This window comes from Lagenorhynchus albirostris, chromosome 8 (assembly GCF_949774975.1).
Source record: "Lagenorhynchus albirostris chromosome 8, mLagAlb1.1, whole genome shotgun sequence".
Lineage (NCBI taxonomy): Eukaryota > Metazoa > Chordata > Mammalia > Artiodactyla > Delphinidae > Lagenorhynchus > Lagenorhynchus albirostris.
Window position 1 is genome coordinate 44,334,676 of NC_083102.1, and position 16,148 is coordinate 44,350,823.

Genomic DNA, 16,148 nt, shown 5'->3' on the forward strand with positions numbered 1-16,148 from the left:
CCATCTGCCCCAACTGCCCCCTTACCTTTGGCCCTTGCACACTCTCACTGGGTTATTTTCCAGTCTTGCCAGAGACTCCCGAGCCCGGTTCAGTAGACAGCAGTTCTAACGAGGGCCAAGGGCATGGGTCACACCCACAGCTCACTGTGGTCTGTGCCTGTGGATGAAACCTCTGCCTTTGCTACTGCCTAGAGCGTGTGAGCTGTCACTGCTGGGGTGGGGGGGTGGTCCAGGATGGTCAGTGCACACCCATCACAGCTTTTGGAGGGAGTGCAAAACACTGTTTTAAGCAGTGGGATACAGTGGGGCAGCATACAAAGAATCTGCCTTTGGGGAGCTGACATTCAGGTGGGTTATCTCATTTATTTCTCACCACAAGGTCTTGAAAGAGGTGCTCTGATTATTCCCACTTTACAGATAAAGAAAGTGAGGCTCAGAGGGGTTGAATCTCTGGTCCAACACTGTAGAGCTGAGTGCCACAGCCAAATCGGAACACAGGTAGTTTGCTCTCAAGCCCAAGCCCTAACCCATCTGTTAGTTGACCTTCCTCCCTACATATATGATATAATTCAAACATGTAAAGATCTCTGTATAGTCTTCCTATAGATGTATATATCTGTATATGTGACTGTATATGAATATTTTATAAATTTTTATAATTATTCTAATTATAATCATAAGGCTCATTTAAAATAGAAAATATAGAAAATTCATACAAGTACAAATAAAAGTAATGATTCATTAACCTACTACCCTGGGCTCATGATTATCACTCTGGTGTTTTTCCTTATAGATAAATAGGTATCAGTACCTCTCAGGTCACGATCACATTGCAGGTTCAGTGCCGCATGCTCCTTACTTCACTTAACATGTCACACTGCCATGTATGTTTTCATTTAAACAGAGATGTCACAGGTCATAGGGATTCTGAATTTGAAACATCTGTGCCTTTCTGTAAAGCATGTGTGACATGTAGCTCTATTAGCAAATCAGTAGCTTGGCTTCCTGGTGCAGTGACTGTAATGGGAACGTCGGTGTGGAACCAAGGACAGCTGCATTGCCCTTCCCGGAGATGCTACCGGGAGATGCGTTTTCCTCTCCCAGCACTTCCTTTCCTTTAATCCCCTCCATTGAAGAGTCTTTTAAAACTCTTTTGAGGGTCTTCAGAGCCTACAAAAGCTGACACAAATGTGAAAAACGTTGGGATACACTGGAAAATAAACTTTTATGGCCATTTCCTCCTCGAATGCCACTGTGACCCAGGTGAGATTACCAGGGCCGATGTGACCTCCATTTGATAGATTAGGAAGCCCTGCACCCAGTAGATTTGCCCAAGGCTAAGTGAGGACTCTAAATAGCAGAGGTGGGGTAGGACTCCAGCTACTTGTGCTTCCTGGGGACGTGTTCTTCCAGGGGCCTGAGCCCACAGCTTAGCCAGTAGCAAGTTCCTGATTTTGCTCTCACTATTTTGCTTCTAGACTTTCTCATTGTCCCTTTTCTCACATCTTCCTTCTCTGAAGACCTTATGTCTGGTCTTATGGTTTAGTTGCATGATTACACATTTACATTTTAAAAGGCAGGTCTTTAAAGGGACTTCGGTGCTAGCTGATGGGGATAATAGTAACAGTAATGACAGTACAAATAGCTAAGAGTTGTGGGCGATTTAATATGTGCCAGATACAAGACACGCTTCACAGCCTCTGCCCACTTACTCCTCAACAACTCCATGAACCTGGTGAATGAAGGGCTGATATTTGAACCTGGATCTTGCTATCTTTAAGGTCTGATCTCAACCAAGATGCTACAGTCCTCTCAGAGGGGAAAGAGCAGAATATTGGGGGCAGAGCCATTGAGCTCTTGGGATGCTATGTGTAGCTGATAAGACTATGATTCTCTGCATCCAACCGCAATGTAACACAATAATCCAAAACTTTTAAGTGGGTTTTGAGACCCACAAGCCTCACAGAGAGAACTTTCTACAAAGTGTTCACCTCTGCGTCCATCCCCGCTGAAGCTATCTTTTTCTAACCTACCACCTGCCGCAGACTCTTTTCTGATGTGTGTTTATGCTTCTTTTCCCACAGGAGGAAATATAAGAAAACGTCCCAGAGGTAAGAGCGTCCCTCTGAGAAAGGGGAACTGGTTGGTTGACTCCTTTGTGTCACAACTCTTCGCAAGTCTGGCTCATGGTGGACGTTCATTGTAATAAACAGTCTCTCAGTTCCTTCTCAGCGAGTTGCCTGCTTTATCTTCGAGTCACTACTGTTTCTGTAATTAAAAATTGATTGCACGCATTTAGTGTGGCACAGTAAGTGTACACCTTCACATGAGAGTGGATCCCGTGGCTTAAAAAGCTTGTTACTGCTAAGTTATCTAGTGATTTTATCAAAACCTTTAACCAGAGTGGGGCTGGGCTGAGGGCATGTGTAAAGGATTATAGGTGGAGCAGAAAAGGTTTGCAAATGCACGTTTGGTGTTTGGATTCTCCTTTGCCTGATTTGCTGACAAAATGCTATTGAGCTCAAAACATAGATACAAATTCCTTTAAGGGAAGTCTTTTGATTTAACCATGGAATGGGTAATTTAAAGTAGAATATCATCTGTCTTCACCCTCCATTACTCTGTTTTATGGAGAAGAGTTTGGAAAGCACATTCCAAAGAAATAGAGTTGCTTAGACCTTCTGTTCGCCAAGCAGCAGAAGACTACGGCTCAGTCTAAAAGCCTAGTGTCTGCTTTTCATGGATTGACTTTGGTATTATGGCTTTAAACAGATTATATGAGATCAAAAATTGCTGTTGCAATTAAAATCTTCCAGTAGGTTTCAACAATGGTACTTTCAGTGACGACTTTAATCTGACCTCTCCTAGTGGGTCTCATCTCATCGTAGAGGCTCCTACGTCCTATGGTTTCCAAATAAAGTCAGTAATCCAAAGTAGTGGTGTCATCATTTGATGTGCAGTGTGGAGGTGCACAAATCATTGAGAGAAAATGAACTAAAACTTTAAAAGCTTCCTAGACGTTGCTATACTTTTCTAAATATAGTGAGCTTATACAGATGGCTGAATAATTCTGTCTTGTTCAGGTTCATCAGGCTCATGGTAGTAATTGCATGTGAACCACTGAGCAGGGCGTAAATTAATCACTCAGATTAGAGGGCATAGTAGTCTTTAGTAGTAAAAGGTAATTTATCATTTTCACGTGTAGTTAACTTGGGATATGACATGTTTCAAAGTTGCCTCAATCTTATTTTAAGGGGAGATAAATAGACAGGTAAGAGGGAGCTTCTCAAGAGAACTGCTCAAACCTGTCAGGTTTCAAATTACTGTGTCAATTTTTTGGGAAAGCATATTTTTGCATATCTGATGTGAACGCTGTTGCATTTTTATGTCGATGTAAAAAAAAACTGGTTTGTATCGGCTTTATTGAAGGCTTAAAAGTGCAAATTAATAGAGGCTTGGTGTGAGCTCTTCTGCTTTTAATCACACGCATATTCTCATGTGAAATATTCCATGTCTACTAGTTTATCATTGAGTAACAAACCATCCCCACACTTACGTCTTAGAACAAGGGTTTTACTTTGCTCATGATTTTATAGGTCAGGAATTCAGGAAGGACTTGTCTGGGTGGTTTGGATCTGACCCACCTGGTGTCAGCTGGGGCTGATGTGGATGGAGGATCCACTTCCAAGATCGATTCTTCACTCGCGTGTGGGGAGCTTCGGTGCTCCTTCTTTCTTTCTCTCTCTCCACATGGCTTTCATCCTCCAGAATGTCTCCAGGAGTTTGGGCTTCCACTGCATGGTGGTCTCAGGGGTGTTGCACTCTTAGCTGGCTTCCTAGGCCACGTGTTCCAAGAGAAAAGGAGTGGAAGGTGCTAGTCTCCCTGAAACTGGCCTAATGTTACTTCGTCTGTATCTTATTGGTCAAGCTATTGCAGAATCCACCCAGAGTCAAGAGAAGGGGATATAGATTACATTTCTTGATGGAAGGGTATTAAAGAATTTGAGGCCATTTTCAGGGCATTTAAGGGACGTCTTTTGATTTAACCATGGAATGGGTAATTTAAAGTAGAATATCATCTGTCTTCACCCTCCATTACTCTGTTTTATTGAGAAGATATTTATTTATTTACTTATTTATATTTATTTATTTATGCTATGTGTAGCATATTTATGCTATGTGTAGCATATGTGTAGCACATATGTGTAGCATATGTGATATTTATTTATTTACTCTGTTTTATTTATCAAACCTTCAACCTTTATCAGAATGATCTTGCTTGAGACCTTTTCCAGGGATCTGTAAATCTGGAGTGTGTGGATACCTCATTTGATGAATGGTAGACACTTTTAAATATATCTTGATACCCCATCAGATGCTGGCCTGTTTGAATATATGCTTGTCTATTGGATGATTCATTTGGACTGGGAATAGCTGTGGTTCCTTTTTCATGTTAAGGACAGGTGTACTAGTGTGGACTCAACTGGTTAGTTGAATTCTAAGTGTGGTTATTTGGATTCAGTCAATAATTAGTCAGGTAAAGCTGGTGGCTTCATGTAGGAAAACTAAATGACACAAATGCTACATTAAAAAGCTTTAGGTCTTGTAGGTTTGCTTTGGACATAAGGGGAAAAACAGCCCAGGATACAAAAATAATCTACCTTTGTTTAAACTTTTCTTGCTAAGTTTCATTTCGTTTTACTCATGTATTTATTTACCTTCTAAAGCCATGTTAAAGAAAAAAAAATTGACTAGCTTTCAAAGTCATCATTATCCCACTACAACTCAACTGAGGTAGATATATTTCTTTAAATATTTCATAAAGTACTAGGCAGATTTTAGTAACCCACAAGAATATTTTTTTAACATCTTTATTAGAGTATAATTGCTTTACAATGGTGTGTTAGTTTCTGCTGTATAACAAAGCGAATCAGTTATACATATACATATATCCCCATATCTCTTCCCTCTTGCGTCTCCCTCCCTCCCACCCTCCCTATCCCACCCCTCTAGGTGGTCACAAAGCACGGAGCTGATCTCCCTGTGCTATGCGGCTGCTTGCCACTAGCTATCTTTTTTACATTTGGTAGTGTATATATGTCCATGCCACTCTCTCACTTTGTCCCAGCTTACCCTTCCCCCTCCCTGTATCCTCAAGTCCATTCTCTAGTAGGTCTGTGTCTTTATTCCCATCCACAAGAATATTTTGATGATAGTGATTCTACTGAGTCTCACTTTTAGTGTTAAGGGAAATGTACTCATGTCTTTCAAGACCAGAATTTCAACAGAAAGAGTGATGTTATAAGTACTCTTTACTGGGTTAGCAAGGGCACCTGTAGGTAGGAGGTAAGCTTCTCCCTGAACAACTTTATTAGATTGGGCTTTAAATAAACACAATTAAGGGGAACCATCCTTTTGCTTTCTGAATGGGGCTTGTCCACGAAGGCCAATCATTTCAAGAGATTTGCTGAAGTGGTGAAATGGTAATTTGAAAGCTAGAGGGGATTACCCCGGAAACCTGCTTCCCCATAAAATTCTCATCAGGTTGTTTTCAATACAGCTGCAGCTTCAAGTTATCAGGTCTGGCTCTGAGAAGTTTGTATCTTTGAGAAAGCATGCCAGACCATGTACAAAATAATCACAAATACCTATAAATAATCTAATATTTCGGGGCTGCCCCTGAATCTATATTAGAAGAGCTTCCAACACACACACATGCACACACACACTCCCTGTTTCAATGTGCTAGGGAATCTGTGAATGGTCAGCACAATTAGAGGCAGATGTACCAATAAAGACATATCCACAAACCTGAGGGACCTCCACAGACAATTGTTCTGTTTTCATATGTGTGGGCGGTGGAAATACTTTGGTCAGGATGGCCAGGGGTTGGAGTTTTAAGGCCACCAGATAGCAAAACTCTCAGTGGCATGAAGGTTTTTGTTGATTTGTTTGTTACTGACTCTAGCTTTGTTAAGATCATTTAAGTAGAATTTCTGGTTCTGACTCTATCTGATTTACTCATTTTATAAATCTAGACATTTCTGTGAACAGTTAACTTTAGCCAAAGTTGTCTCTCTTTTTGTTGATAATCATATTAGATTGATAGTCACATGCATAGCACTTTACAAAAATCTCCTATTTTAACAAAAGTTTACTGAATACTTACTGTTGCCATACACTGAAATAAATACCGGAAATAAAAAGATACATTAAAAAATAGCCTCTGTGAGGAGGTACACAGGCTTGTAGGTGTGACTGTGAAAAAATTATAATAAAATTTGGTAAGTACTATAATAGGTGTAAATACTGAATGTCACTGGGAACAATTAGATCTTTGGGGAGGATTCTTACATTATCGCATGCTCTTCTTTCACTAGATCACAAAAGAGAGCTGACAGTATTTTTTATTTTTCATGGTGCTTGAACGTATGGGCGTATTAAAGTCTAATGGGATAGTTGAGAATTTTTTTTCTTCATGTTTTCAGTTATTTTAAACATGTATGTTTTGCTGATTCTTTAGGCTTTTTCTCAAAGGGGCAAATGGCTCAAAAATATTCTGGACATTAGGAGGAAGACAGTCCAGGATACAAACGTGTGGAAGTAATTGACAAAGTGCGTCTTGCACATGTAGATAACAGAATGGCCTCTATCTGTTGCAAGGCATAACAAGGAGTTATTTTTTTCCCTCAAGTGTCTAATGCCTTCTTTTACTTGGATTTTTATGTGGCTCAGTAATCACACTTGATAAGCCCAATAATTGATTAAATCCAGCAAATGATTTCTTTAGTCAGGTCTGCCCATGTCGTCCTTCATGAATCAGCATACTTAATGAGTCATCAGCAGAACCTCCACCTTTGCTGTTAATAATAGATTGTCTTGTGTGGGCGGGGATGGGTAGGAAGGTGAGTGGATATCACCCTTTGGCAAAGCTGCCTTCCAAGCACTCGTATTCTTGTGTTAGCAGGTGCATCTTTTGCTGAACTGTGTCCCGTTTCATTCCGGACATATTAAGACTCATTGGTGAATCCTGAAGCTCTTTTGGCGTCACTGACATAGACTCAGTGGATGTTGTCCCCTACCTTTGTGGTAAAAAAAAGACAGCCAGATAACTTGTGGGGGAAGTTGAAGGGGTGATAGGGTATATCAACGCACATATTTGTGCATGCTTATGGATAACCAGTCTTACACACTACTACTTACTCAGCAGTATTGACATTTAGAGCCCAAGTATTAGTGGTGAAATCAGGGACAAGAGGATCTTCTAAGAAATAAAGTCCTTTAAAAAATATTTTCCAGGGCTTCCCTGGTGGCGCAGTGGTTGAGAGTCTGCCTGCCGATGCAGGGGACGCAGGTTTGTGCCCTGGTCTGGGAGGATCCCACGTGCTGCGGAGTGGCTGGGCCCGTGAGCCATGGCCGCTGAGCCTGCGCGTCGGAGCCTGTGCTCCCCAACGGGAGAGGCCACAACAGTGAGAGGCCCGCATAACGCAAAAAAGAAAAAAATATTTCCTATATGTAAAATTCTCAAAGTAGTAGGAATGTGTGCATCAGCTATGAGAATACGTCCAATTTACATTCCAAGTTTGCCAGCTGAGCCAGGGTGACTTTACAATGAATGGTGGCAGACAGAATGCCAGAGAAAGGAGCAAAGTGGTCTGGTTAGGGCACAAATCACAGATGGACACTGAGAATTAGTCACAAAGGCTAATGCCCAAGGGAGTTAACATGGGAAATAGCCTACAAGTACTGTGATTTCAGGTGAAACAGCCAGGGGAGAAAGGAGGGTGATGGAGGGTCCACATAGATAGTTTGGTCAGATTTCAAAGTATCAGGCAACTGCCACTCATCATCCCTCACTCACTCATTCGCCTTCTTAATAGATCAGCAGGAGTCTGGGCAGCACAGGTGCAGGGATCTAGACTCAGAGTCTGTGTAGCAGGGGTTGGGAACGAGGTAAGGGTGCTCTCTCCCTCAGAGGTGGAGTGAGTAGCTCCGGCACTGAGTCTGGGTAGTATATTTAGACACTAGTAACAGGAATGACCTTGGCATCGAGCTGTCATTTTCTGAATCAGGCAGATTGTCTAGGCACAATTCAATCTTCTTTTCTCTTCCATCTTCAGGTCTGATGATTACTACGATTCTCCCACTCACCCAGGATCAACACTTTTGAGTCCTTTTATATGAGCTTCTGTTGTGTGTGTTTCTTCAACTTTTCCTTTTTGTTCTCCCCTTTCACCTGTGATACATGGGTCTCTAACAGGTGGTGGGCTTTTCCTCTGCACTATTTTCATTCTCATCATCTCGGTCCAGTCTCATTATCCATCTCTTAGGGTCTTGAATAGCCTCCTAACCACTCTTGGTCTTCTGGTTTCTTCATCTCCGTTCTGCTTACCCATGTCTGATTCCTTTTTCCACAGTGTCTCTGATGGTGTCACATCTGTTTAGAAAAAAGCAACAGTAACTCAACAGCAACAAACCTCCACTGGCTTCCTTTCAGCTAGTAAAGACTATCTTCTTGTCTGGGATTTTAAGAGTTTCTTCATCTACCTTCATCTCAATTTTCCTGTTTGTCTCTGTTATGCTCTTTCATTCACCCTGAGTTCCAGTCAAGCTCAACTCCTTGCTGACGGTCATATTTGCCTTGTGTTTTCTATCATCCCTTCTTCATTAACAATCTTTCCTTACATTTAGGTCTTTAATCCATTTTGAGTTTATTTTTGTGTATGGTGTTAGGAAGTGTTCTAATTTCATTCTTTTACATGTAGCTGTCGGGTTTTCCCAGCACCACTTATTGAAGAGCCTGTCTTCTTTTTTTTTTTGAATTTTATTTTATTTTTAATATAGCAGGTTCTTATTAGTTATCTATTTTATACATATTAGTTATATATGTCAGTCCCAATCTCCCAATTCATCCCACCACCACCACCCACTCCCCGCTTTCCCCCCTTGGTGTCCATACGTTTTTTGTTTGTTTGTTTGTTTGTTTTTGTGCGGTACGCGGGCCTCCCACCGCCGCGGCCCCTCCCGTTGCAGAGCACAGGCTCCGGACGCCCAGGCCCAGCGGCCATGGCCCACGGGCCCAGCCGCTCCGAGGCACGTGGGATCTTCCCGGACCGGGGCACGAACCCGTGTCCCCTGCATCGGTAGGTGGACTCTCAACCACTGCACCACCAGGGAAGCCCTGTCCATACGTTTGTTCTCTACATCTGTGTCTCTATTTCTGCCTTGCAAACTGGTTCATCTGTACCATTTTTCTAGATTCCACATATATGTGTTAATGTACAATATTTGTTTTTCTCTTTCTGGCTTACTTCACTCTGTATGACAGTCTCTAGGTCCATTCACGTCTCTATAAATGACCCAATTTTGTTCCTTTTTATGGCTGAGTAATATTCCATTGTATATATGTACCACATCTTCTTTATCAATTCATCTGTCAATGAGCATTTAGGTTGCTTCCACGTCCTGGCTATTGTAAATAGTGCTGCAGTGAACATTGGGGTGCATGTGCCTTTTTGTTGTTGTTGTTTTTTAACATCTTTATTGGAGTATAATTGCTTTACAATGGTGTGTTAGTTTCTGCTTTATAACAAGGTGAATCAGTTATACATATACATATGTTCCCATATCTCTTCCCTCTTGCATCTCACTCCCTCCCACCCTCCCTATCCCACCCCTCTAGGTGGTCACAGAGCACCAAGCTGATCTCCCTGTGCTATGCGGCTGCTTCCCACTAGCTATCTGTTTTACGTATGGCAGTGTATATATGTCCATGCCACTCTCTCACTTTGTCACAGCTTACCCTTCCCCCTCCCCATATCCTCAAGTCCATTCTCTAGTAGGTCTGTGTCTTTATTCCCATCTTGCCCCTAGGTTCTTCATGACCTTTTTTTTTTCTTTCTTAGATTCCATATATATGTGTTAGCATATGGTATTTGTTTTTCTCTTTCTGACTTACTTCACTCTGTATGACAGACTCTAGGTCCATCCACCTCACTACAAATAACTCAGTTTCATTTCTTTTTATGGCTGAGTAATATTCCATTGTATATATGTGCCACATCTTCTTTAACCATTCATCTGTTGATAGACACTTAGGTTGCTTCCATGTCCTGGCTATTGTAAATACAGCTGCAATGAACATTTTGGTACATGATTCTTTTTGAATTATGGTTTTCTCTGGGTATATGCCCAGGAGTGGGATTGCTGGGTCATATGGTAGTTCTATTTTTAGTTTTTTAAGGAACCTCCATACTGTTCTCCATAGTGGCTGTATCAATTTACATTCCCAGCAACAGTGCAAGAGGGTTCCCTTTTCTCCACACCCTCTCCAGCATTTGTTGTTTGTAGATTTTTTGATGATGGCCATTCTGACTGGTGTGAGGTGATACCTCATTGTAATTTTTTTTTTTTCCCAACATCTTTACTGGAGTATAATTGCTTTACAATGTTGTGTTAGTTTCTGCTATATAACAAAGTGAATCAGCTGTATGTATACATATAACCCCATATCCCCTCCCCTAAGAGTATATGTTTAGAAAACCAGAATTCCAAAGAAAAGTCACATGCACCCAAGTGTGCCCGGCAGCACCATTTACAATACCCAAGATGTGGAGAGATACAAAATGTCCATGGACAGATGAACAGATAAAAACCAAGTGATATATGTACATAGTGGTATATGACTCCGCTGTGTGAGAGAATGAAATCATGTCATTTACAGGAATATAGATAAACATAGGTAAAACATAAACATAGGTAATCATACTAAGTAAAGTAAGTCAGTCAGAAAGACAAGTATTATATGCTATCACTTATAGGTGGAACCAAAAAATACACACCACTGAAATCATTGAGAAAACATAAACAGACTCAGGGACGTAAAAAACAAACATATGGCTTTCCTGGCGGCGGGGACGGAGGTGGGTGTGGCGGGTCAGCGCGGCCTCAGGGCTGGATCCGGAATCCCCGCCCGCCCCAGCGCCCGCCGCCGGCCGAGCCCCGCGCCCCGCGCCTCCGTCCTGGGTCCCGGTGGCCGGAGCTGTGCCCGGGTCCGCGGGACAGGCGGGCTCAGAGGTCGCTTGTGTTGGAGAAGGGTGCGGCGAGGTTCCGGCGCCTCCGCGGAGCATTGCGGGTCGGGGGCTAGGGACGCCGCCGCTTGCTATGCTCTCCACCCTTTCCCGGCTCTGAAGCCGCGGCTGTTGGCCTGTGAACTATGTACAAGAATTAGTTGGGTGCATGTCATTCTTCTTGGCATCATTGTGATTTTTTTTTGAGTAGGGACTATGCTCCCCCAAAGCATGATGCCTTGGACCTGATTAGTATTTATTAGTGTGGATTGAATTTATGAGTGTATCAGATTGGGATCCTTCATGTATTTCGACCATGGGTCAGAAGTAAAGCCAGAATTACCAGGTGGAACTGCGGGTAAATAAGCTCAGATTGATAAATGATTCATACTTGTAGATCGCCACATACTCCCACACTCAGGCTCTATTTGGCCCTCACACGGGCCAGGGTGGGGACCTATGAGGTCAGCAAGCCAGATGGCATGCATGGACAGGAATCAAAACATATGCAGTTGCTTGGATCATTGACTCTGCTTTTCTGTTTAAGTTCTTTCAATATGGGTCTCTAGCTTTGGGTGGAAACTCAAGAGTGTTTTTGCTCTACATCAGTACTTCAGTCTCTACCTTTCCTCCATTCGAACCATTAGTCCTGGAGATGTTTAGTGCAGTGTCGATGTATTTGTTTGTGGTGCATTATTCTGAATATTTGATAACTGTGTGGTGTGCATCATTTGACTGTTCTGTGGTGTTTTGAGAATCATTTTCTTAGAGTGCCTAATAAGACCTAAGTGCTTCTTTAAGACTTCAGCAGCATTCATGCTGGGCATGTCACTGTGCTTCAGAAGTTAAGCCCAGACTTTCAGTTGCCCAAATAGGCAAGTCTGTAAATCCCTCCTAATCCCAGTAGCCTTCAATACTAAAGAGGCAGCATTAACTTGATTGATTCAATCATTGGTGAGAGCTTCCAAATTGGGACCAAGTCCAATCCCAACAGCAGCTTAAGAGGCAGCTTTTGGAGTATCGGGAGACACTGGGTCCACTAGTGTAGATCAGTTTCTTAACCTTGGTACTATTGGTGTTTTCATTGTAGGGACTGTCCTGTGCATTGTAGGGTGTTTTGTAACATCCCTGGCCTCTACTCACTAGATTCCAATAGCAAATCCCCTATACCTAGTTGTGACAACCAGAAATGTCTCTTGGGGGGCAAAGTCATCTCTGGTTGAAAACCACTGGTATAGATGAAAGGTTAAGAATCAGACTTGTATTCTGTCGCTAGTTTAGCTTTTCAGTTTACTCCTCTCTGATCTCAGTGTCCTCATGTATAAAGGGATGAGGTTGAACACAAGAATTTCTGTGGTTCCTTTTGGCTCAAGAATGATACTCTCTGATTCTAATTACTAAGGTTTTCTACAGGAAAACGGAGACCACCAAACAACATTTCCAGTGATGACAAGCACTCTGTGACTTATAACTGAATCATTGGGGAGGAGCAACATTGCTGATTAGCATGGAGATTGTTGGACAGGTAACATGGTCTGGCCTCATAGTGATGGTCCTTTGGCCACCAGCCAGATTACCCATGATTTAGATACTTCTAATTTCACCTAAATAGTGTGAACTAATCATGAGAAGGACATTAAAAGGACAAATGCCGAAACATAAACTTTGGCAAAAACATAGATATGTCTAAAAGGCATTTTATTGATTAAATTTATTGTGTGTTTACCATGTGGCAGGGCTTCACATGCATTGTCTTATTTAATCTTCACAGTGATCCTTTTACAGATGAAGAACCCAGGGAAAATAAGTAACTTGACTGATGTCACAAAGCAGAGAAATGGTTGGGCTAGGGTTTAAAGGCAGGTATTTGAGATGCTAAAAATGTCTTTGTTTTTTTTCCATTCCGGTGGTTTTATAATTTTTTACAGCTGTGGAACCTCCCCGCCCCCAAATGAAGCAGCTTAAAGCTGAATAAAATCAAAGGGTCAGAGAAATATGCCTTTTGGAGTTCATTTCCCTACTCTGCCAATTTTAATTTTCTCATCAAGACATTTTACATCTGAAATTTTTCATATTTGGCCTCAACCCACAAGTTGAAGTTCTCAGGAAAATTCAATGAAGACTTAAAAAAAAACCCAACAAGCAACAGTGATATTTAAATAATGCGATTGAAAGGGGAAAAATCCTTCACCTCTACCACCAGGTTTTTTTTCAAAATCATCTGTTTTAGTACTTAACTGCTTAAAGGGCTTTGGAGCAATGTAATCAGTCATACATGAATACATAACTCTTTATGCATAAAAAGTAAACAGCAAAATAGAATCAGATAAAGGAAAATCTGTCCTGTATTTTCCTGATTTAATATGATAATATTTACTCTGATTTAATATGATAATGCCTTTTCAAAATTCATGAGATCACTGCTTGAATTTTTCCCTTTGTCTCTGCACAAGTAGAATGACTCTCTGCACTGTATTGTTTATTCCCATAACTTTGAGGAGAGGGAACCTGCATGAAAATTCCTAAGCAAGCTGGAGGGAGTAGACTGAGCCGAGAATGTGCTTTGGAAGAGGCATGTCTGAAGTCTTTGCTCATCCATGAAAGAAGGGCAGAAAGTTGGGTCAAGAGCAGGAGTTTGGAGTCACCCATTTCTAGATTGAAATATGAGTACTTACCAGAACCTTTGTTTCCTGTAGGTCAGGTGAAAATAATGATACTTCCTAGGGTTCTTGGGAGCCCAGAATGATATAGTATATGTGAAGCACATAGGAAGGCTTTGGTACTTGGAAAGTGCTTAGTCACTGAAGGCTCGGGGGATCCCTCAGAGAGAAACCAGCATTCAGTGGCCACTGTGCAAATGGCTTGCACTATGAGACAGAGCACGGTAAAGTAAGGGAACTGGTAGGAAGCAGATGGCCCTGCTTTTTAGGGGCAGGGATTGTGTCTTTCTTACTGAAGAATGGAATCAGCCTTAACCAAGTGATTGGTGACCATCTTTTGGAAAGAAGGTTGGAGTAGGTGGGGTAGGGGAGTCCTGTGCCAGGTCAGCAGCCACTGGGACATGGGCCTTAATTAGGAAAAAAAACTTGGAAGGGCCCAGTTGGGTGCAGTCATAGAAAATCTTTCCACAGGAAGACACTCATAGTTCATCTTCATATTTAGTTTTCTTTTTTGAGGGAAAATATATGTCCTTTAAACTATCACAGAGTGAATAGCACTATGTTATATTGGTTGATGGCATGCCTTCTGGACTCAGCATGCCTGGCTTCTAATCCCTGCTCTACTATTTTAAGTATATGACCTTTAGTAAATTCCTTAATTTCTCTAAGCCAGTGGTTCTCAAGTGGAGGCGATTTTTCCCCCAGGGGACATTTGGCAGTTTCGAAGATATTTTTGGTTGTCACATCTGGGAGTGGGATATACTACTGGCACCTGGTAGATAGAGGCCAAGGATGCCGCTAAACATCCTACAATACACAGAACATCCCCACCATAACAAAGAATTATCTGGTCCAAAATGTCCACAGTGCCGAGGTTGAGAAACCTTGCTCTAAGCCTTACTTTCTTCATCTGTACAGAGGGAATAATAATAGTACTTACCTCATAGGGTTGTTGTAAGGGTTAAATGAGATAAAGATTAAACACATTCAAGTGCACTTGCTGGCTTTTAGTAAGTGTAGAGTATTTTTGCCATTATTATTAACATTACTATTTTGACCTATGATTCATTGTTTATGTAGCAGATTTATGAATTCTGTTTCATAGTTTATGGAGCTGACATATACAACTTTACAGGTGTTTAGATGCACTTAAATTTTATAAGGAAAAAATTTTGAAATACTTTAAATCATGCATTAAAAGACATTTTGAAGTTGTCTTGAAGGGATAATATTGTTTGGCTTATGTGTACTCTGTGCTGAAACAAATCAGAAGTCATAAGTTCTACATGCTGTTATAGTCTGTTAGACCTAAAATCGCAGATCTTAAAAGAAATAATTTGATATTATTGCATATTGTTACATAGGCAATAAAACAGAACAAATTTACTGAGAAATCAAGTCCCATCTCTTACATGCGGGGCTAGCGAAAGTTAATTATCATAGTAATCTGAGTGAAAGCTGGTAACTACAAAGTGAGCCTCAATATAAATTGGGATGGATTCCTACTTAGTACACAAGACAACAAAAACTGATATTCATACAAGTCCAGAGCCAGTGCAACACCTCTGAAAGCTTGGCTCTATCTGGAGTCACAGGGCAAGCTCCTCTCCGCTGTGAGTTTGTGAATTGCAGCGCTTAGCCGCTAGGGGATAGGGTTGCCCTTGTTGTCTTGTTGCCCTCTGATAGAAATACAAATGGTTGACTTTTTAATAATCAGCTTCTTAATCTTTAAGGTACGTTTTATCATTTACATCATAATCAAGAGTTTCTTAGAGTTAGCACAACAATTAAATAGCTTAAGAAAAGAATGTGGTGTGTGCAACGTGGACCGTGAGGTGTGTGATCACCTCTGCTGGTATGCCAAGTCCATAATTCCAAATAACGTTGTCATGATTTTGTGATAATTTTACTAATTCTAGTGTACTATGTTGTTAGTAAGAGTAATATATTTGCTAGCTACCACTGCTCACTCATGACCCATTATTAAGAAAGATCGAAAATTAACCCTTTTGGTAATGCAAACAGTGCCTGTTTGATGGGTAAACAGAAGCCTCATTCATTAGAGGTCATAGTGCTCCCCCTTGGGAATGAAGTTACTTTATAATAACAATACCAATGATGGTGATGCTGGTGGTGATGGTGATGACGATGGTGGTGGTGATGGTGTTGGTGGTGGCCCACGAGCACAGCTATTCATTAAGACTGTAGCTTATGCTCGTTAGATCACACTAACTTCATACTTTTGCCTGTTTGCTTTACATTTGCTCCTTTCCCCTGCTGATTTCTCTGCATTGAGAAATGTGTTCCGAGAGCATGATTTAGGGATTTGACAGATGAGGTTCTGATGAAGCCATTGTAAAGCTAAATTGCTTTTCATTTAGCACCATTATTTTGAATAGAAAGAAAATTTCCTTAAATT

The 16,148-nt window shown here is 41.3% G+C and overlaps 1 protein-coding gene across 4 annotated transcripts in view; it reads left to right on the plus strand.

The window, feature by feature from the left end:
- PDE1C (phosphodiesterase 1C) overlaps positions 1-16,148 on the plus strand; it is a 351,587-nt gene that overhangs the window by 99,616 nt on the left and 235,823 nt on the right. For 3 of the 4 annotated variants that reach the window (XM_060156872.1, XM_060156873.1, XM_060156874.1), the window contains exon 2: positions 2,085-2,111. The exons of the other annotated variant lie outside the window; for it this stretch is intronic. In XM_060156872.1, coding sequence (XP_060012855.1) covers positions 2,085-2,111 — 27 coding nt within the window. The remainder of the gene's footprint in view (positions 1-2,084; positions 2,112-16,148) is intronic. 4 annotated transcript variants of the gene reach the window in all.